The 23,540-nt window shown below is 44.7% G+C and overlaps 1 protein-coding gene across 1 annotated transcript; it reads right to left on the reverse strand.

Moving 5' to 3' along the window:
• Positions 1 to 1,980: 1,980 nt before the first annotated feature.
• Positions 1,981 to 22,624, reverse strand: LOC144772365 (cystatin-A1-like). The gene is made up of 3 exons (XM_078656630.1): positions 22,404 to 22,624; positions 14,580 to 14,681; positions 1,981 to 2,264 (listed from the first exon to the last, which is right to left on the reverse strand). The coding sequence occupies exons 1-3, from the start codon at positions 22,473 to 22,475 to the stop codon at positions 2,136 to 2,138; spliced, it is 303 nt and encodes a 100-aa protein (XP_078512756.1). The 5' UTR covers positions 22,476 to 22,624; the 3' UTR covers positions 1,981 to 2,135.
• Between the last annotated feature and the right edge of the window lie 916 nt (positions 22,625 to 23,540).

Genomic DNA, 23,540 nt, shown 5'->3' on the forward strand with positions numbered 1-23,540 from the left:
ACCCGTGTGTCAAACCAATTTGGCCTGCATCGAACTCCATCGAGACCAAAGACTCCCTTGGCATTGAAGGGCTTACAAATGGTAGCCATGCATCATGGGTCACATTGCAGAAAGTTGATTTACTTCCTGGCTTCTGACTCCTTGTTCAGAGCGAGGCAGGGCAGGCAGCCTGGAATAGGCAGCCCAGACTTAAATTATCTAGGACATGGGTACTCGCAAATATTTTCCCATAAGCTACAAAGTTTGTTCTGTCACATGACAGGGGCTGCATTGATGCCAGCAATAAGGTGAATAGGGGAGGCAAAGCATATACATCTAGTGTCTGAACTGCACAATTTGTAACCAAACACGAGGGATTAATCAACGCTTATCCACTTAACTAAATTGTGTGATCCTAGGCAATTGCTTTGTTTCACTTTCCCTCCTTTTCATTATCACATATGAGGATTTCAAAATACACGACTTCAGGGTGTGTGCTGTACAAAATCTTTAGTGCTTGATTTAGTAAACCATAATGTTGTTCATGTATATTATAAACCCCAGCCAAGTTTTGCTTGTAAATTTCGAAAACCCTAAAAAGAGCAATTTTATGCAAATAATAACAGAGCCATGTTGCAGACATACATGCCCGGGTATGTATGTGTGCCACATGTGCACCCATGCACTATTCAGGGGTGCAACAGGGTGTCAAAGTGACACCCTGCCACCCTTGAATGTGTTCCCCCTTTTACCGAATCGGTAAATACCAATTCGGTAATTCCCATTCATTCCTATGGGCCTCCAGGCCCATAGGAATGAATGGGAACTACCGAAGCGGTATTTACCGATTCTGTAAATATCGAATCGTACCGATTAGGTAATACTTACCGATTTATTACCTACATAGCATTTACCGATTAAAAAATACCGAATCGGTAAAATTCGGTATTTTAGAATCTGTAAATGTAGTTTACATACATCTGGCCCTCAGTGTCCTCAGCTCAAATTTTATGGCCCAAATTTGAGAGTCAAATTTGATAGGCCTTTTGATGCAAAACTCAGCTCTAGCATGGAAGACCGTAAAAATGAACATTCCCATATGGAGAAACCAATTAAAGAACAGCTACAGTGATACATCTCACTTCTAATACTTGCAGTTTAGAAAATGAGAATATCACTTTCAACTATGTACAGCCAAGTGAAACGATTAACGATGAAGCTGGTTGCGTTTGTGACTTCCAAGTTAGACAGAAGGAAGCACTAGTTGCTACAGAATCATCCACGATTGGAAGGGAAAAATCTGCATACATGCACAGATATCTCAAAAGTCTTTTCAGCCTTTTATAAAGGGCTTCACTGATCTGCCCGTGTTGATGATGAAGTGAGAGGCAATGTGTTGGATGCAACATTTTAGTGGGTTGAAATTGTTGACCATGATGAAGTAATGTACAAGCCATTGGAGGCCTATTGGAATCTTCACAGGGGTATTTGCCTATGTTTTCTGCATCTGCTGGTGAGCCAGGTAGCTTCAACATCGCTTATCTTGGTAATTTATGGGGTTGGCGAAGACCTAGTCGCCAACCCCTGGATCTGTTTGAAACATTGACAAGCAGGAAGGAGACTTGTCGACTGCTGAATGTAGATTGTTCTTGGGAACACTGCTATTTTAGGTGCACTCTATTCCAGTTAACTGGTCTTTCTTGATACCTGAACCCACATTCCCTCACTCCCCAGTGTCCTACTTCCCCCTCCCATCTTATGGCAGGCTGAATTAGAATCAGGAGGAAGTCAGATGTCAGCAACCTGTGGAAAGTTCAGTTAGTGGCTATCTGTTGCCATGCAGTGGTGTCCCTTGGAATTATAACCATGAATACATCTGCCTATACATCCTTTACATGAAAATATTTACCAAAGAAATGGCATCAAAAGGGATATTGCAAATTTCCAAACGGAGAGCGAAATCAAAATAACCGAAAGCAGCACACATAACAAACACACGAGTTCAGAGTCTTTGAAGGTGCATTTCTTTATTTCCTGTTCAAGGTGCAAGCATTAGATCAACAAACATATCTCTCTGTCTTCAGATCCAGAGATGTGTGCATCTCCGTGTGCTCGAGGATCATCTCATGTCAGGCGGGCAGGGCAGAGGCAGTGGTTCAGAAGGGCACAAGGGGGTCACCCTCGGACATATGCTCCTGGCAGCCTTCTAGTTCGGGTGGCAGGTTTCTCCCAACTAGGTGTTCCAATATCTTAATATGGATGTAGGTCTTTCCACCACAATGCACCTGCAAGATTGAGAGAGATGAGTAAAAGGGTTATTTAGTGTCTATCTGTGAACTTTGAAGACATCTGGGGGCATATGTACAAGCCCCTATCGCCACCCGAGCGTCACTTTTTTTTACGCTCGGGTGGTATAGCACCATTTTCCATTTTTACAAGCTGGTGCTAAGCCACTTAGCATGGCTTAACGCGACCTTGAAAATATGGTCCTTTCCGCCTCAGACCTCGGCGTCAAAGGGGTGTGCAATGGGTGTTGTGGGCGTTCCACTGCAATACCCATTGCTTTTTGATGCTGCACCAGATTTACAAGGCTGAGGTAGCGCCAAAAACGAACGCCATGGAAACCAGGCATTAGAATGGCGATTCAAGGAGAAATGATTAATTTCTCCTCTTTTTTGCTCTTTCCATGTGCACTGCAGAAGAGCAACTCGCCATCATTGATCGTTTATATGCACATAAACAATAACGCCTGCAGCGCAGGCACCCTTGAACATGGCTGCAGGGTGCCAGCGCTGGCGTAAAAGGCGCTAGGCAGCTTTTTTGTGCAAGAGGAAACACAGGGGTGCACCCTATTCTTGTGAATATTTCGCATCTCTGCATTTTAAAAATGGTAGAGCGCGGCACTGCCAAATGTGGCGCAGCTCTGCGCGCTGACGTGTTTTTGTACATATGCTGCCTGATCTTCTCGTTACAATACCAAAGACTTTCTGTTGTCATCTGAACTGCTAGGAATTAAGCAATAGGGAGTGGCCAAGGGCAAAGGTAGATTTTACTCTCAGCACGGTTTGAGGCATGGACAAGGGGGGTCTGAGATTGGACTGCTTGACTCTACCCCACTAAGCCTTGCCAAGAATCAAAACCAGTTTCTGCAAAGCAAGTGCAGTAGAGACAGGCCCACAAATGACCTAATGGTTTTATATATCCATTTTGACCAAGAAGTATAACCAGACACCATCAATGGTCCTGACAAAAGTGTTTTTATGAAAAACGACTGAAACATGTCGAGCCAATCAGATGGTGGGACAATACCAGCCATTATCCATTGCCAATAATAGCATGTGGAAATCGTTTTTAACCCAACCAACATAACCTATAATACAACTTCTTCGGGGTTAAGTATATCTTACACTCTTTCTTGTTTTTTTTTCTCTCTGACACTGGAAGTAAACTACTTCCATCGGGATAGTGAGATATTAAAAAATAAAACACGCTCCCATCACCTGGTGGTTGTAGCCCACCATGACTGCCAGCAGCCAAGGAGTGGGAAAGCCATATGATGAAGCATTGTACAAATTGTGAGTGAGGGACTTACATTTCCAACTACATCACTCCACCCAGATATATCTTTTTATTTAATAAAGCTAGCAGGCCTGGTCATTTCAAACATGGTTTCTAATCTTAAAAAACATCCTTCTGTAAAATGGCACTCGGGCGCGTCACAAAGGTATCCCAAACATGCCTTTTAAGACAGATTTTACAAGTAATCGACATTAAGGGAAAGTGCGGAAGGATAATCTGAGGATGCAGTTGTGGAAAAGGGAATCTAGACATACATTTGAAGACTGGACATACATTTGAGGATAAACCAATGCAATGTAAAGCAGAGTGAGGATGAACCTCTTTGACAGCCCGTCTTGATCAGCGTCAGCACATGATAGTTGTGACCAAGACTATGAGACGTGGAAGGGGCAGGGTCAACTGCCGGAAAAGATGGCTGCACACTAATGCGGCTCTGGCTCCTGTCTCCCGATCCTCCTCTTAACCGGCATCTATCCGGGGGCCTGATGGCCCTAGTGGAAGCTGTAGTGGTGAGAGAGCGAGGCCGCCAGGAAAGAATCGCCTGCAGGGTCGAGTGTGGCCCGCTGAGGCTTGAGGCCTGTGCAAGGAAGGACCTGGGGTGTCACGTCAGCCTCCGGCCGGAGGAGAGGCTCCACCTCCAACCTGAGATCGGGCGTGTGCGGCAAGCGGCAGCCAGGGCGGGCTCTCTCTTTCCAGCAGTCCAGCGGACGAGTGGGGACGACCTCTTTGTCGGAGCTTGCAATGGAGCGGAGTGCCGCTCTTGGTTGGCTCCTGTCTGCCAGTGATTCCGCTCGCAGGTGAGGGTGGAGGAGAGAGGACAGAGTGGAGGAGAGACCCATAGAAGACTAACGCAGGGAGGGGACCAGCGGGCCTTCAAGGAAACAGAGAACTAGTGGCTGACCATGGAGGTGGGGCAGGCCACGATGGGAGTCTCTGGTGGAGCAACGTGAATGCAGCTGCTAACCATGCCGGGTGAGAGCCAGGCACAGCGCACGTCTTGCTACCATCTCCTACTACCTGGGCATTAAAATAAAAATAAAGTGCAGAGACTCAGAGCTGGCGCCCCACCGCAGTAACTGTTTTCCTGAGAGATTAACGTGCTGTGGACAAATACAGTCCGGCAGGCAAAAACCGATAGGCCAAGTGGGGGTATATCCCTGGGCAGGCAGCAGCGATTACCCCAAGGCTCCATGCCAAAGATAATGACATTGCTCCAACCCTACAGAGGCACCAGGGCCATGTCGGGTGGTAAGGGAAGATGTGGCTCACATCAGCCAATATTGGACAAGTTCTCCTGACAAAAGAACCAGGAAGGGCCAAGCACCCAATGTGACCCAGCACAGGATACACGGCAGACACCAGCGGAGCAGGGCACCCCCACCCTGCAGGATATACTAGTGGCTATCACCAGCATGCACACTTCTCTGTAGTCACGAATAGATACAAAATCAACAGAAATCTCCCTGATTCGTGTCAACATGAGAAAAATTGACACCACGGTTAAAGAGGTGGAAGAGGTAACTAATGGTCTCATCACAAATGCAAAGACTTTGGAGAAACAAGTTCACGAACTGCAGGCCACCAGTAAAGTTCTGGCAGATCAATTGGACGACTATGAGGAAAGGTCCAGACAGAACAATGTCAGAATTTTTGGGGTGCAGGAGAGAGCGGAGGGGCCGCCTGCAGATCTCTTTGTGGAGGAGGTAATCACACAACACTTGCGCCCAGAAGTCTCTCCAACTACTTTTCCATGTACCAGTACCAGGTGGTAGACCTAAGCCGGGACAGCCTCCCAGGTCAGTATTGGCACGCATTTTTATTTTTAGGGACAAGGATGTTATCCTACAGACCGCTCGCAGTGCAGCACTACTCAAGCATAAAAACAATATCATAACTTTCTTCCCTGACTTTACCATGAAAGTACAGAAGCAGCGATGAAGTTTCCTCGAAGTCAAAAAAGCCCTCAGAGAGAAAGCATTGAAATACGCAATGCTGTTCTCTGCAAAACTGAGGGTTGAGGGTAAAACAGGGTCTTTCACAGAGCCAGAAGCAGTCTGGGAATTGCTGGAAGGATGGCGAAGAGTTAGGGATCGGGAACATCCTGACAGGCACAGGTGGCAGATGGTGAAATCTCAGAAACGGTTCAACCATGTTCTGGAAAAGAGGAATCCCACCAATAAAGACCCGCCATTAGGCACATAGTTCACAACCCCATAACACAGACAGCCAAGCAGCTAACTAAAGTTAATAACACAAAGTGAACTGGAACTTCCAGTAGTAGTAGAGAATAATCGAGTGGAGCAATGGACTGAACCTTGTATCAGCCAGGGTTGAAAGATAGCGAAAGGATGGGTGGTTTTCTTGCCTCCACAGCAAAAATGGCTGAGTATATGGAACGACTACAACCTTACAGATTGAATGCATCATGCCTACTTATTGTGAACAGGGACGGGAGGGTGAGACAAACGGGTCCACATCTCCCCCCCAAACACGGAATGGAGGGTGACGGGCACTCTGCAATGTTGGGGTGGCGGGCAGTTCAAGAATGGCATGCTGGGAGACAGGGACAGGGGTGCTATCAGGTTACAGAGTTTAGATTTAGTTCATGTTACACTCTTCAGGGAAATCAGCAGGCAGCTCACGTTCTTGTACAGACCAAATCACACTTATTAACGTCGAAAATATCAGTGTATAGACCATGACAATAAAACTCAAACAAATTTACAACACAGCTAAACCAGGTGGATGCTCCCGACAAGCTAGTCCCACTACTTGAGATGGAAAATCCACCAGGGATAGACACAACCACTAGGGGGAGGAAGGGGCTGAGACATAATTCAAACTGCTCTCCTGGAATGTCAACGGGCTAGGAGACAAACTCGAGAGGGGGATAGTGCTCCAGAACATTAAACGGCAGGCATCGACTATCGTCTTGTCGCAGGAAACCCACCTTGTAGGGAACACTTGCAAGGCACTTGATATGTGGGGTTGTAAATTAATTGCACGCTCAGGCTTTACCACAGGGTCTAGGGTGACAGCAGTACTCATGCGAAAAAGTTTTCCCTTTATAGTGGCACACTCTCGTACAGATGCACAGGGCCGCTTTGCGGTATTATCTGGCACGTGGGAGGGTAGATATGTTATTATGTCATTCTACGTACCCCCGTTGCTACATAGTGTGGCCCTACCAGACATGAGCAAGATGATACTGGACCTTCCTGAGGGGGAATTAGTGATCAGAGGAGACTTAAATATGACACTGTACGACCAAATAGATAGATTCCCGCTTAGGAACACCCCACGCACTAAAACCATAATGGCTGATTTCTACGGTGCTCTGGGTCTGGTGGATTTATGGCGTGAGGCCCACCCCCTAAACACGACAATATACATTCTGTTCGGGGGCATACAACAGTAGGTCCTATATTCATCATATTTTGACGCTGGCAGACAAGAAGCTCCATTTCACAGAAGTTAGACACCTGGCTAGGGGTATTTCAGATCATGCCCCTCTATGGGCTAGATATGTATTGGGAATCTTGATCAACCCTAGTTACCTCAAAATACTGCACATAAAAACTAACCTCAAGAAATCCACCAATGACTATTTCAGTGAGAATGTGGGGTCAGTTCAATCGCCCCAAATTATCTGGAAAGCTCAAAAGATGTTACTGAAGGACAGGCTCTCTCTCTCATGGTGGGACATAAGAGAAGGGCAAAAAACTTGAGGAATGGAGCAAGAAATTTTAGCCAGGGAACAGGCAGCTATACACACGCAAGACGAGGCAACCGGTCACACACTGGAGCTGAGGCATCAGGATTATAGGGATTTGACAACAGAGGCAGCTAGGGAAAAACACCAGGTGACACAACATAGAATGTATGAAAATGGAGACCGTGCAGGTAAACTACTTGCTTGGCTGGACAGACGGGAGCAAGCGGTTCGCTGGATAATGAGGATACGTGGAGAGGATGAGGTGTTGCTGAGAGACTGGCAGGCCATAACAGTGGCTTTCGCAGACTACTTCAAACAACTCTACTCCCCTGTGGCTTCTGCCACGATAGAGGAGTCTAGGGAATTATTAGCGGACATGCTGGTCCAGACTCTATAATCGGAGGAACAACAATCACTCGAGGCAGATCTCGCTGATAGAGAAAATAACATCAGCCATACACAGTATATAATCAGGAAAGGCAATGGTGCTGAATGGCCTCCCAACAGAGCTCCTCAAAGGACTGCTACCAAAGTGGCACCCCACCTGTTCAATACGTATCTTGAGAGCAAACGCGTGGGTGCATTGCCAGGAGATCAACGAGTGGCCTCCATAACAGTAATCCATAAGAAAGGAAAACAAGCAGAAGACCATACCTCCTATTGCCCTATATCTCTGCTTAATGTCGAGATTAAAGTTCTGGCTAAACTATTAGCGCCATGACTACTTCTAATCGTGACCAAATTAGTGCAACAGTCCCAGTCCGGATGTATGCCTTGTCACAATACAGCTTTCGACCTACGGCGACTGAACGGGGTGCTCGAAAAGAAAGACACTAGTAAGGAGGACGCGGCAATACTATCATTAGACGCTCACATGGCCTTCAACACTGTTGAATGGCCATATATGTTCGCTGCTTTGGAGCGCATGGGTTTGGGGAAAACATTTCTTGAGTGGATCCAACTGTTATATGCAGAGCCACTCGCGCAAGTAGTGGTGAATGGACATACATCAAAAACGTTTGCCTCAAACCGAGGGACACAGCAGGGTTGCCCTTGTCACTAATTATATTCGCACTGATCCTCGAAATGAAATGTGGGTTTTTTATAGAGCGCGTTTTTGCCTTGGCGTCTTAGCGCTAGCTGTTCAGGGTCTGTGCAAGGAGCCGGGCTAATCGGCTAAACTTTGTGAGCGAACAGCCATGTCTTCAATGCCTTTCTGAACATTAACAAATTGGTTTGTTTCCTGAGATTAATGGCCATCGTGTTCTATAGGTTTGGGGCCAGATGTAGAAAACTTCTGCCACCCCACTTTAATGTTTTTATCCTTGGAACCACCAGCAGAGAGGCGGTTACAGATCTAAGCTCTCGTTGTGGTGTGTAACGCCTGATATGTGAGTTAAGGTAGGCTAAGCCAGCCCCATGCAGAGTCTTATGCAGAATACACATAGATTTAAAATGAATCCTTGCCTGGACTGGTAACCAGTGCAGGTCTCGAATGGCATGGCTTACGGGGCTAAACTTTGGGATTTTGAGAAGTGGACGTGCCACCGCATTTTGTAGCTTCTGTAATTTGCGTATCATGCTCTTCTTTGCTCCCAAATAGAGAGCGTTGCAATAATCAATTTTAGACAGGATCAAGGCCGTAATAACTGTATTTTTGAGGGCCATAGGGATAAAAGGTAAAATCCTTCTAAGGACTTTTAAAGTAAAAAAGAAGGCGGAAGTAATGTTGTTAACCTTTTCGGATAGAGAGAGCTGGTGATCTATCTGAATCCCAAGGTTTTTACCCTGTTTAACAGGCTGAGGGCAAGTTCCTGCTGCTTCCGGCCACCAGGTTGAGTTCCAGATGTAAGTATCTCTTCCAAACATGACCACTTCAGTTTTTCCGGTGTTTAATTTGAAACAATTACCCAACATCCAGGTAATGATGTGCTTCATGCAATTGCTAAAATGAAATGCCAGTTCTTCAGTTTGGATGTTAAGGAGATAACTACTTGTGTGTCGTCAGCGTGACTTACCACTTTAAAACCATGGGACCGTATGAGTCGGACTAGTGGGGTAACGTAAATGTTGAACAAGGTGGGGGAAAGCGATTATCCCTGGGGAACCCCACAAGGCAAAGTGTAGGGATGCAGTTTATATTCTTCCATCGTAATAGATTGCTCTCTACCGGTTAGGTATGACCGGAGAATGTCGGACGCTTTGTTCACAATTGCTATTTCGGCCAGACGCTGAATGAGAATGTGGTGTTCAGTCATATCAAATGCAGCCGATAAGTCAAGCAAGATTAGAATGGCCTTCCCACCTCCATCAAGTTGAATGCGTATGCCCTCAGTAGCAGCAATTAGTGCAGATTCTGTGCTATGAAGTGGACGGAAACCGTGTTGCGCTGAGTCGAGTTTGTCGTTGGCCTCTATGAAGGATAAAAGTTCCTCATTAAGTTCTTTTCCCAAAATCTTGGAAGGAAATGGTAGGCATGAAATGGGCCAGTAACTGCTGACCTCCATAAGGTCTAGGGTTGGATTTTTTAGTACGGGTCTGACCAGGGATCTTTTCCATGTGTCAGGGAAGTGCCCTTTAAACAGAGAGTTATTAAGGAGGGGTGTTCATCTATTCTCAATTCTGCTAGGTGCCATATGAAAGACCATGTCTGGACAAGGATCTAAGGGGGATCCCGACTTGGTTGACAGTATTAGTTTTTCTATCCTGTCTAAGGTAAGAGCGTGGAATTCATGTAGGAAAACCTCCATGGTTTCCTTATCGTCATGGATATTTGTGATTTTTTTCTGGTTTTGCTGTTGGAAAACTCCTCGAAAACCTTAATTACTTTATCCTGAAAAAAATCTGCTCAGTTTGTTGCAGAACTGTCTAGTAGGGTTAAATTGTTTGCTATTACTGAAACTAGATGGATTAGAAACTGTTTTAAAAAGTTCTCCGGCCATGTTCTTGGAGCCCATCATTTTCTCAGTAAAGAAGCTAGTTTTTGATTGGACTGTTGCTTCCTTATACTTTGCTAGTGCCTCATTATACTGTGTTTTATCAATATGGGAGTACTCCCTCCTCCAGATTTGTTCCTTAGCTCTACACTTTCTCTTTAATTCTTTTAAGTTGGCGGTGTACCATGGGGCTGATGGTGCTCTTTTGCCGATATATTTGAAAGTTTCGGGGGCTAATTTTTGCGTGGCTTGATTGATCTAGTTATTAAAATTTAGGGCTTTTGTATCTGGATCAACATATATATGGAAATCATGGGTCTGTAGAGTAGCTTCAAGATAGATTTGGGGTATTTATTTGCTTCCAAAGGCGTACACTGCCCGATTTGTTTTTCCTATGATCTCTGGTGAATGGTTCAGTCAGAAGTAAATCAAAGAATATAGCTTTATGGTCAGTCCAAATTAGTGGCAGCATACTACTAAATTTCATCTGTGGGTGGTTTGTGAAAATACCATCCAGAGTAGGATTCCCTTTGTGTACAGACTCCGTAACTATTTGTTTAAAACCTTGACTATTGAGCACATCGATTAAATTGTTTGTATCACAGCTATCAATGAACTCTAAATGGAAGTTGAAGTCCCCGAGTATGGCCAACTTGGAGTATTCCATACAAGACTCCATGGCTGTTGCAATAGATTCAATAAAAGGGATTCTAGGCCCTGGTGGTCTGTAGAATAGTAGACCATTGAGATCACAAGTATTGTTACATTTGAAAGAGAACTGAATGGCTTCCTCTTTTAGTTGGGGGAAGTCAGAGAAGGTGGCTTTAATATGGGAGCGGTATACAATGGCCACTCCCCCAACTCGTTGTCCTTCTCTGTCACATCTATGAAGGTTGTATCCATTGAGTATAGCAGTATTTAGGTCGCGGTCTGAGGAGCTATGAAGCCATGTTTCAGTAAGAAACGTTAAGTCCGGCTTATATTGTTCGAGAAAATCTGCAAGTTTGTATTTGTGCTTGGGGGGTGACTGTGTTCAACAGCACACAGTTTAAAGAGCACTTGTTGGGTTTCACAATATTGCGTGAGTGGGAATCTACTGTTGAATAGAGGTTAGATACCTTAGTATCGATAGAGTAATTACATGTGGGGCAGTGATGGCCTAGGGAGTTGCAACGGGGGGAGTATAGGTACACAACTCATTTGCTCACCTCTATCACGAATGTGTAGCAAGTTAGCCTTGGTGAATGTGAGCTTTAACTTTTGGAGAGGGGTTCTGGCGCACGGCGCAGTCCGGTCGCGGACAGGTGCAGACGGGCTTGACTTTGGCACGCCCCCTGCGCGGTTGTGTTAGCATACCTTTGGCTTGGGGGAAACGAGGGGAACCTTTGAACCCGGGGTTACAATGGAAAGACAGCTGGATGGGAAGATAACATTTCTCTCTATGCACATGACATTCTGTTATATGTTGCGTCGCCTAGGTCCTCCATTAATAGGGTTCTCCAGATCTGTTCTAATTTTGGTAAATATTCAGGATATACCATCAACTGGGCCATATCGGTAATCCCTCTCCTCCAGCCCCAGTCCTGCCAGCTGAATGTGAAGCAACAATAGCGACGGAGGGATTCCGGTACTTAGGGAAATTCACCACAGCTAGCCCTGAAATCTTCTATGAACAATCTCCAGGGCCCAATAAACCGGCTGCAAGGAGAAGTGCAACATTTGAGATCGCTGCTGCTGACTCTACTGGGGCGTGTGGCGCTATTTAAAATGATGGCGCTGCCTCGTTTCTTGAATGCCTTGCAAAACACGCCATACAGGGTCCCCGAGACATATTCCTAATCGATACAAGGGTAAGTCAGAACCCTACTCTGGGTCGGGAAGCCACCCCGCATTGCAGCCCACAAGCTGGTATGGGGATGGTACGATGGGATTGCTTTGCCTAATATCCAAGGATATTACTAGGCAGCACAACTGTTGATTATTAATCGGTGGATACATAACATGCAGGAGGAACGGGAATACTGCATGGATAAGTGGTGGATGGGTACTAGGGGATACAGGGAAGCCCTGCATACGAATCAGAACAGGGAGCAGTTTACCAGCCCAACAGCCTAAATGGTCGCCCAATGGCACAGAGTCACAAAGAAACTGGGCTGGAACAATAAAGTGACACTAAATACGCCTCTCTGGCAGCAATTAAGCAAAATAGGCCGCTATCAGGGATTTGATAAATGGGATACCATCGGCATATCAAAAGTGGGGGACCTTTGGATAGGGGATGAAATAATCTCTTTTCCGACCTACAGAAAGAATATGAATTGTCGGATGGGGAAGCTTTCAGGTATCTACAAATACAACATGCTCTGATGGCAGTGCATCGAGCTGATGAGGAAATGCCGGAGGCCTTGCCACTCGAGGATAGGCTACTGACAGAGTGTGTGGAGTTGAGGGCGATTTCACTTACCTACCAAAAGATAACAAATAACTCACCTGACTCACTGAAGCCCCTTCATCAGCGCTGGCAGGCGGATTTGGGGAATCTAGAGGAGGAGGACAGGTGCGACGCGCTAGCCTCCCCGCATGAGGTAGTCATATCGCAACTGAAACTAATATAAATAAAAATACTTCATAGATCATACAGGTTATGTACTTCTCTGGTTAAGATGGGAAGGAGAGTAGATGCAGAGTGCAGAAGGATGTGTGGGGGGGGGGGGGTTGGCACCATTATCAAACACTCTGGGAATGCCCAGCTGTCAGGGTGTACTGGGACACAATAATTGCAAGAATGAGAAATATCAGTGGCGGAACCCTACAAGTATCCCCCAAATTATGCATACTTAATATATGGGAGACAACCAACATGACCCGCACATGGCAACTCTGAATCGCCATGGGATTTATAATTGCAAAACGAAACATCGCCCGGAGGTGGGGTGTGTTAGGGTCTCCAATCCTGGTGGAGTGGGAACAGGACCTGGACTGGAGCATGATATCAGAAAAAGCAGTCTATAAAAGCAGGGGGTGCCTCCAGAAGAAGGACCAGGTCTGGGGAAAATGGAACGCCTACAGGAGTAATATTTGTGTCTCCTCCTCCATCCCGGGAACTAGATCCCAGGGGGTTGGAAATATCACAGATGTGAAGGATGAAGAAATGTGAAGGGTGGTGGTGATTTTAATATGATGGGTGGGGAAAGCGACTTGCAATTTATTTATCTCATTGGAGCTGTGATGATTTTTTATGCTGGCTCTAAAACTGTAAAACTTCAAAAAAAAGACTATGAGACGGGGTCCAGGCATGTTTTACTTGATGTTTGGCTCTGAGGATCCTGACGCTATGCTCAAGTATTTATTGCTATGCCTGGGCACATCAAATGCCTGATTCTGGGACAGAAACTTTCCATAAGCAATTTCTTAAATACCTGAAGGATAGATACAGTCACTATCACCCAAACAGATCACTCAGATCCTTTAATTTGCCCCTTCTAAAAAATTCTAAGGTTCTGTGGAATGAGCTACCATATTCTCTTTGATCCCTTCCTTTTGAACCTTTTTTTAAAAACCCGGCTGCAGGATCACTGTACAAATTTTCATTCATTCATTCAATATCACCAATGGTTGGGATAAGATACTGTGTTTGACTGTAGTCATAGTGAGAGCCGAACATTGAAAGTCTTACAGGAGCTTTGTGGCTGATCCTTGAGAACAGCAGAAGTTTCTTCAAAGTCTAAGATGTGCAGTACAATAAATACAAGTGGCCCAGACAGCACAGTCGAGAGATGCCATTGTATCGCCAATTTGACTGGGCTCGTGGAATGGTAAGAGCTTTGCGGATTGGTGGTTACATTTTTCTTTTACTTGCATATGTACAAATCCCAGAACAATTGTGAAAAGAAATCACACAATATCTGATTTGACTTATCAAGGCACAACAAGTTGGCGATGATGCAGCCATGTACTTTCCGTTGACCATCATTGGCAAAAACCAGAAATCTAAACTGTTGAGTGTCTCTTGAATGAATGAATGAATGGACATTTATAAAGCACACAGCTACTCAGAGTTGCTTATGGACACAGATACATTTTAAGCAGAATAAGAGACACACATCCATGGCTGATGCCTCAGACATGGGGTCTAGTATTGGACGGCGTGATCCATTCCAGAGTTTCAGGGCATCCACATGGGATACATTTTCACACAGCAAATCGAAATGGAAATCTTCACATAGTGGTTATCCTGAAATCTGGGGTGCATCTGACCCTCTGGGAATTTACGTTTGATGCTCCTGCGTGCTTCACCCTGGGAACGGTCAGATCAAAACAATTTCACCATCCAATGGCTTTCTCTGGGATGTCCATTTCTCAAATTTTACCTTCACAATTGAAATCGTTCCTGCAACAACTTGACTGATGTAGCTTTCGGCTACATAGTTACTGTAGTTTGTCCCTGTCTTCGTTTCCACTTGAGACTTTACCTTTGGGAGAAAAAAGAGAAAAGAAATCCAGGTTTTATGTCAACATGCCAACACATATTTCCATGTCAATATTTCCAGAAAGTCACAAATCACTCACGATTACAGGAAGTTTGTCCATGGGTAGCGTTGAGAGGTCAATTAATGATTGCTTTGTAGTGCAAGTCGCTCATGGATAGAAACACCAATTTAGTGGGTTCACGTCCTGAGTAGGAGTCAGTATGCTGAGTTGTGTGATCATTACCTCCAGGTGGAGTATTTACCTCATGTGAAAATTCCCACACCCCAATAATTTCCCCCTAATAGATTTCACTGGCAAAAACCTGGCAAGATTTATCTGGGGATAATACCTGTAAAAGAATCCCAGCGTGCAGAATTTGATATTGTAAATACTGTTTTTCCATGTTATGCCTCATTCCATCCTAAAAAAACTTGCAATAGGAAGCTTTACCACAGCCAGTAAACACAACTGCCTTAGGCAGCAAGTATTACACCCTACTCACAATCGGGTGGGTAGAGAGCATCACCCTCTAATCCACGAGGGACCTGGGGGTGTGATACCCTAAAGTCTTAGGCAGAGAGGATGCTCTGTCACAAACATGGTGGATGACCCTTCTGCAATATTACAAGTGAATTATACACAGACCACTGGCATTATGCAGTTGTGCCACATGTGGATTTGCAGCTATTGCCGCATAATCCATCATCTGCTGCATAATCTGCAGATTAAAAAAATAAAAAGTATTTCCAGCTGAAGCGGACAAAAGTTACAAAATGATGTGTTGCTGCAAAGTGGAAGTCCCTTCGCAAAGGGTTACGGGTCAGCTTTCTGTTGCTTATTGCTGTATTTGGGTGCAAAACTAGGTGAAAACTTGGCCAGACAGTGTTAAGGGGCCCGATTCACAGAATGAATTTAAGACTCAATCCTAAATGTACTACTATTTTGGTATTCACTGAATGCACTTACTACTTTTGGCATTCACAGAATGAACTTACTACTTTTGGTATTCACAGAATGAACCTACTACTTTTGGTATTCACAGAAGTTAGGATTTTGTCTTAAGTTTGTCTTAGACAAACTTAAGACAAACTTAAGACAGACTCAAGACAAAATCCTAACTTACGTCTGTCTTAAGTTTGTCTTAAGACAAAATCCTAACATCTGTGAATACCAAAAGTAGTAAGTTCATTCTGTGAATGCCAAAAGTAGTAAGTGCATTCTGTGAATACCAAAATAGTAGTACATTTAGGATTGAGTCTTAAGTTCATTCTGTGAATCGGGCCCAATATGTGTAAAATGAATAAATAATCAAGTAACGCTGACACAAAATGTGCAGCATTATGCTGCATAATTAGCCTTTTTGTGCCATAAAATGTTGTCAACGCTGCCACATAATTGTGTCCTCCCTTGCCTTATAGTTCCAGTGGCCCTTTTTATAGCTATTGCACCTGTAACAAAACAGAAAAGATATCTGTTATGTTTTGGCAGAGTATTCCATCCACCAAACATTAAGTATGATCCTCAGCATTTATGTAATGTGGGACTTTACTAATTCTGAGAGGGAAGAAGTCCACAACAACAACCAGTGTTCGAATCAAAATGTCAAAAACATGATGTAAAGGGTCAATCTTTTTAGCAATCTAACCAAGGTTTATTCAATATAAATCACAAATGAAATGCAATAAGGTGGTTGAGAGTGCAAACAACATGTTGACTAATGTGCACTTGTGTTACGAAGTGAAGGAAGAAATAAAATAAACAATGGAAAGTAAAGATACACTTGGATCAATAGTTTAGTTCCAACAAGTCCTACAGATCTGTAATAGAAATGTGTTGATTGCCAATTACCACTCAAGGGATCAAAATGCTAAGTGATAAATATTGTAAATATTGATTGGATTACCGAACACGAGAGCCTCATTTTGATGGGGGTGTTGATTGTTTTGAGTATTCCTTACCTCTTTGAATGATCCAACTGGTACATTGAGTAAGTGTGACTTTTGGGGTTCATTTAGAGTTTGGAGAGAACTGAAAATCCTCCAGTTGCAGAATAAACCCCCAAATTAGGATTAGAATCCACCAACATACTTTATTCCACAATACTATCCCTATGGTGGTGTAAATTCAGCCGGTGGATTTGACTCCGCATTGACAGACATGTCACCTTCTGGCTTCTTCATAAGTGACGGTTGAATCGTGAAGGAGTGAAGTTGGGCAGAAATGAGTGGCAGGAAGAGAGAAGGGCTCTCACTGCCTTCCACCTACTCCCTTTCACTCCCACCATGCCCTCCCAGACATACAAATAGTATCCTGATATTATATCAGTAGTAAGGGAGTGGGGTGTGGAGACCTCGCTTGGAAACCCTCTTCCCTTCTTCTAGCCTGACTGGGTCATATTGCAAGTGTAACTCTCTTTACTACTACAGAGACCAAAGATGAGCATGCTTATAACATAACATTATACACAATATTGGAGCAGACATTTAGAAGCGGTCAAGCGGTACAAGACAGTAGCAGACACAAATAACAAGCAGGTGTGAAATAAGCAACATGAACATGGAATCCCATAAAACCTCTGGCTCAGTCAGATCCCAGATCTCAGTGTGGTGACTGGATCACTGCATCAGTGGACCGTAGTGGCTTTTAGAGGCTTTCAGTGGCCCAGGTGAAGTAGCTGAGACATTAATATAGGTACTAAACTGTTATAAACTTCTGTTTTAATTCTTTCTGTGATGCAGATGTGGAGATGCAGGTCATGAACCTCCTGGATTGACACAGTCTGGACCCCCGGGTCACCACCCGCATGCATTAGGTTTGCATTCACCCATGTCCAATTGTTTCTGTGGTCTCATAGCTCTTGGCAGTAATTGCTGTCAGAGGTACTTGTAGTCCAAATCCTTTGGCACTGAACGGTCAGGCAGGGCACCTCTTTGGCCATCGAGTACATGCTAGGTTAAGAAATCAATGGACTTGGAATGAGGAGGCAAGCCTCTATGTCAAGAGCAGGAGCTGGAGGCCAAGCACAGGCTTGACTTTCAGTCGCTTGGGCAATCCCATACTGGACTCCAAAAGCTGGCTCTTCCCCGGCAGGGGCTGCATCGCGGAGTTAGAGGGAGACAATGTTGATGCCATGGAGCAAAAGATTTGGGAGACTTCAGCTTCCCTCGTTCAATCTACTTCTCCGCCTCCCATCTCATCCCATCTTTTCTTTTCTGAGTATTGTATACATGCCAACATTTTAGAAAACGAAAGTAGGAGATTTTGGAAAAACAGTTAGGAGATTAAATGGATTTCCTCCATTGACTTCCATTGCAGCAGAGGCAATTGTATGTGGTAGACATTTCAAATAAACACATTTTTTGCTTAAAGAAACGTGAGTCTCCCACCTGAATTGGTTCTATTGGCATGCATGCTATTGCTTTTACTTCTTGGCACATCAATTAGATCTTTTTTCCTTCTCGCCCCCTTTCTAGCGTTTATCATCAATTCTTCCCTCATTTGCTCTCATGGAAACCACCAGTACCCTAGTGGTACCTCTTGCACAGCCCTGGAACCCCTAGCATGTCTTACACTCCTACATCTCGTCTAAACATCCACATATCACACTACTCTGCCCTTTGATGCGCTCCCCCTCGCTCTCCCCTTCCATGGTTTCTCCTTTCTTACCTTTGTTTACATATTTTACCCCCACATCTGTCTCCGTTTTATATTCACATCCCTTCTCTCAATTAGTTTCCCCATTCTTGAGAAGTAGGCTTCCTTATTCTTGTTTTTGCATCAACACTCCACTCACTATCATTTAACTCCCTTTGCTTCCGCTTCTCTGCATTTTTACCTGTGACAGAAAGGAACCTGAAGGTGATGTCATACTGCAGCGACAGTTCACAGCTCTATGGTTGCTGCTGGTCTGTGTCTCACTGCCACTCTATGGTTGCTGCTGGTTTGTGTCTCACTGCTACTCTATGGATGCTGCTGGTCTGTGTCTCACTGCCACAGAAGGACACGGAAGTACGGTCCTCTGGTAAAGCAAAGATAGTACACTGTTCACTTAAATCTTTAAAATTGCATATCTCTGTTTCTACAGATTGGATTTTTATCGTTTTGGTGTCAAATAATTGATTGTGTTTTCACTTTATTACTGTTTGAAGTGCTGCATAAATACTTTACACATTGGGGGTCATTAGGATAGCGGGCGGATCGCTATCCTAATCGCCACCGCCCGTATGGCGGTGGCGATCCACCTGCTAAAAACCTCCGCCCGCATAGAATTGTCCCCCGGCAACATTACCATGGCGGGGGTGACCCCGGCAGACAGCAAGTCTGTCCGCCGGTTTTCTGCCCGGTCGAAGAGTCGACCGGGCAGAAAAGCTGCTAACATGGTGGCGGCGTCTGGGAGACACCGCCATCCATATTAGCATATATGCGAGGTTTTGCTTTTCAGTGGCGGCAACGTGGCAGGCACCACGCGGTGCCTGTCACATTGTCCATTGAAAGGCACAGCTTGCATTTGTGGCATTGCGGCGGGCGGTGCTTTTAGCATCGCCCGCTGCAACGTTACAAATGTGGTATGCGCCCGCCAGTGTGGCGGGCGCATCCTAATAATGGGTGCAGGACCGCCGCAAGCATTGCAGGCGGTCCAGTTTCTTGTCCACCCGCCATACTATTGACCCATATGTCTCTAAGTTAAGCCCGACTGTTTTGTGCCAAGCTACCATGAGGGTTAAGCACAGGTTCATTTGGGGTTTGCTTGTTTCACCATGACAGAGATTGTGGTTGCTGCTTGAGTAGGGGTTCACCCTTCTCAACCAGTAACCCAATTTCCAACAGCTCCTCACACAACTGGGCCCCGGTGGCGCTGCAACTGCTGCACAACGATATCTTATTCCCCTTTGAAGGGAAACTCACTGGGCCATATTATCAAGTAATTGCGATAATGATTGCAAAGCGCGCTTAGCGCATTTTGGTCTATCGCCGTCTATTACTGAATTACATTGCCGAGTTAGTGGCGTATTAGCAACGCTTTGCTAACAGGTGATGTTCAAGCCAGCGATAAACGGCAATAAGGATCATAAGCGTGTGAAATCAAGCAAAGATTTCACAGCGCTAATGAAAAGCTTGGAAATATGGGAGTGTGGACTTAATCTGTCAATACAACTCCCATTAAAAAGATAGCTAAATCAGGATTTTACCTGACGTTAGATTCCTGCAATAACCGCAGTTAGCGCGGCTATTTTTATCGCATCGCGTATCCGGGTCCAGCTTGCTAATATCGCGATGTTGTCTTTGCGACTATTATGCTGTTGTTTTCTGAAGGAACGCCTACTTTGAATCTGATTAGTGACGCAACGCCTTTGTAAACTGATGCTAACATGCCCTAATGCATGTTAGCGCCGCATTGATGATATGGAGATAAATATATCTGCGCTATTCGGTCAAAAACAGCCGCTAAAGTGGCAATTATTGGCTTGATAATATGCCCCTCTATCTCTATAACCTCTCATTCAGCTATTTACTGTACTTGAAAATAAAATGACGCACGATCAAGTGGCGTGAGCCCTCTTTAAACCTCCAAAATAACATAAAATGCATTCTGCCCTGATCTCTCTCCACCACACCTTTTCCACGGCCCCTCCACTATTCCACCTCCCCTTACTCTCCACACTGCACTTGCAACCTCCCTGATCATTCTGACCCTACCTCTCAAGAGCTTAACTCCTCGCTGTCTCTTCCTGTGTCTCTTTACTTGTTACAGCGCCTAGAAAAAGTTAGCTCTTAAGCTTTGAATAAAAACAACGAGATATCAGTGGTATTGCCTCGACCAGTCTGATTTTCAAGTCTTCTTTTACAACTGGGTCTGTGCCACCTCGTACCCACTGCTTCTTTCACTCCCCACCCTGCCCCGACACCTGACCTGCCCATTACCACCTTCACCCCCCCTTCTCTTGCGATCTGTGTCATATTCCACAACCTTCCAATGCACCCTCTGTATCATGCCCTTCACTCACGCCTCTCCCTTTCAATACCCTCCCTCCTTCCTCATCTGTGCCACCACACCTTCTCCCATCACCTCTGACCTCTCTTCACCTGAACCACTAGAGCAGAAATAAATAATCAGTCTCAACTCCCCACCGCCAACACCCCCTAGGAAACGCCACAGCTTCACAAATAGGTTAAACGAGTATCTGTATGTTTCTTTTTGGCAGCCGTCCACGGTCCCAGTACAATTTCAGTAGAAAGAGTCCCGGTCCCTAGAAGCAGAATGGCAGTGGTGCATACCGGCAAGCACCGGCACAGGTTGACCGGAGCCAGAGCCCACAGAGACCCCTGAGGAAGGGTCCGATTGGACCCGAAATGCATTGGGTTTTGTCGAAATGCTTTAAGCAATAAATCTCGCAACTATTCGAATGATACATTTAATGAAGAAAAATATGGAATAAATATTTCATTGGAAGATTTTGAAAAAAACTTTTGTTGTTGAAAACTTTATTGAACCTTGATGAACTAGTGAACAGGACCAATTCAGGTCCAAGTGTGAATGTGCACACCTCCAACAGAAAGTAGAATTTCTGCACTCACCTTCTTTTTATGATGCCTTACCAAGTACTAATTCTGACAGTGGTCCACCCGGCCCTGTCATGTGTAAATAATCCCTGTAAATATTGCCCGTGCCAGTTGGTGCAGTGTATATTGTGTGATTACAATCTAATGTGTTTATGATAATACAAAGGCTATTTTTATAAATAACCTTGTGTGGAGTTCCTTTTGTGGTGTGCCTAATATGTTGTTACTGTGTGTGTTGTGCAGATGCTTTACACATCGCCACCGTTATAAGCCTGACTGCTCGTGCCAAGCTACCAAGGGGGTGAACAGGGGTTATCTTTGGCATGTAACTCCCTTTCCCTGACTAGAATGGTGGTCTCTGCCTGGCTTTGGCGCAAGCCTCAGCCAACCAGAGATCCCCTTTTTTAATAGTAGACAATTTTGAATATTCCTAAAATCTGCATGACATTTCCAAAATATCTGAAATCTGAATGTGAAACAGAAATCTGTATTTTCGTCAAACAAATTGGGGCAAATGTAGCGTTGTATCATGGAAAGTCCCCTGCGCTGTTTACAAATGTGAAGGTCTTTCATCCTGCAGCAGTTATTGGCTATGGGAAAACCCATCTTAAATTAAATAAACGACACATTTTAGAACCTCACATAACTTTTGAACTGTTTGACCAATCTGTACAAGCTTTCACTAACCAGCCACAACAAATGTGCACATGCAAGGTATGGATTTCAATTGCTGCAGATTTTACATACATGCATATAACACGCACAGACCAATATCAATAAATGAAAACTAAATCGCCTCTGCACAGTAGCCGAACTCAAAACCCCTATGTCAAAATAGGAGCTATGCCATCATTTGTGAAGGTGCAACCAATATTCTTATACTGCTGGTGTTTACTGTTTTCTCGATTCTTTATTGGTGAAGAAATTAAAATAGCAAACGTAGATTTGCTTCATTTTTCCAAGAAAACTTTTTTAAGGATCTTTCTTACTGGGTGCAGAAGGATTTGCCAAAGTTTCAGTGAATAAATGTAAGATTACGGTCCTCAGGATTTATTTCTACTTCTGCAGTGCTTGCACCGCACAGTTTATGTGTAACTCAATAAAATTGGTTTATATATGTTGTTTTAAGAAGGATCAGGCTGGTGTAACTCCTGGCATCTTACCTTGTTACATAATGCTTGGATTTCAGGGGTGGCCGGTTGTGGTGGAGTGAACCCTCCTGGAACTGTAGACATGGTGGCTGCTCTTCTCGTGAGTAGGTGGTGTCCTGGGATGCAGGGCAGAGAGTGAGGAGGAATCAGAGTCCAACAGGTGCTGGAGTGTAGATGGTTCCAGCTTTTATAACATCTGCACCCTCCTGATGGAGAGGGGAGGAGAAGAAGGCGGGCACAAGATCACCTTAAATTACAACATACGCAAGAGCAAGATAACCATGAAGGAGACATTTATGAGTATGATCTCATCGTTGGAGATGGGAGCTCCTTCCAACGCCTTTGGGTATATCACACGCCCTCCAAATCTCCGCAGAGGGGATCAGCCAATGGGTGAATGGAATTGAGTGCAAGGTGCCAGATCAGCTCTGGGGCATGGGCTGGTCCTTCCCACTCCTAGGGTGGACTTGTTGGGGTGGACCTTTCAAGTCACCAATCCACACCCGACAATCTCTAGATCTTACTGTCAAGCTCTCACACGCTCTGTGTTTTCTGGCCTCACCCGTTCCACCGCACAACGCCTCAGTGTGATGCAACACCAGCAGGGTGGGCCAGCTGGAATCAATTTTCAAAGTAGACGCGTCCTTTCGCAATCCTTTGTTTCTGGCACTTAGTTTCGCAATCTCTTAGCTATCACTTATGGCAGTGCATGCAAATGTAAAGAAACAGATTGGATTTTTGACGTATACATGTCAGTGTAAACGAAAGCACCAAACAGATTGTATACAGGTACACTGTAATATGACAACCAACAAATGCTCAATTTCCATCCCTAACTCCCAATTATAACAGAACAAACAGATAGGTTATATAAGTTGCCAGGAGATGTCACCCACTTATTGGTAGAAGTTATCATGACAGATCTGCAGTGAATCATATCAGAGGGAATGGGTACAGAAGAACGGATTGGAATAAAGACATTAGGATCCAGAGTATATGTGACATAATGCTAAACTGTAGGTCTATGGTCGAAATGCAAAACTGTGTAGAATGATGTCGCCCTTCATAAGGTTAGATGGCAAGCCAATGGAGTCCCATTCTGACAATCAAAACTAAGCCTTCAGATCTCTCATTAACAAGTCTAAGAGA

This window comes from Lissotriton helveticus, chromosome 8 (assembly GCF_964261635.1).
Source record: "Lissotriton helveticus chromosome 8, aLisHel1.1, whole genome shotgun sequence".
Classification (NCBI taxonomy): Eukaryota; Metazoa; Chordata; class Amphibia; order Caudata; family Salamandridae; genus Lissotriton; species Lissotriton helveticus.

Bases quoted from the DNA above. Each gene is read 5' to 3' on its own strand.
- LOC144772365 (XM_078656630.1), bottom strand. From the start codon at position 22,475: ATGTCTACAGTTCCAGGAGGGTTCACTCCACCACAACCGGCCACCCCT. The intron at 14,682-22,403 runs GTAAGATGCCAG...TTTCTCCCAAAG, and splicing joins TCCAAGCATTATGTAACAAG to GTAAAGTCTCAAGTGGAAAC. The intron at 2,265-14,579 runs GTAAAATTTGAG...TCAATCTTGCAG, and splicing joins GAACGATTTCAATTGTGAAG to GTGCATTGTGGTGGAAAGAC.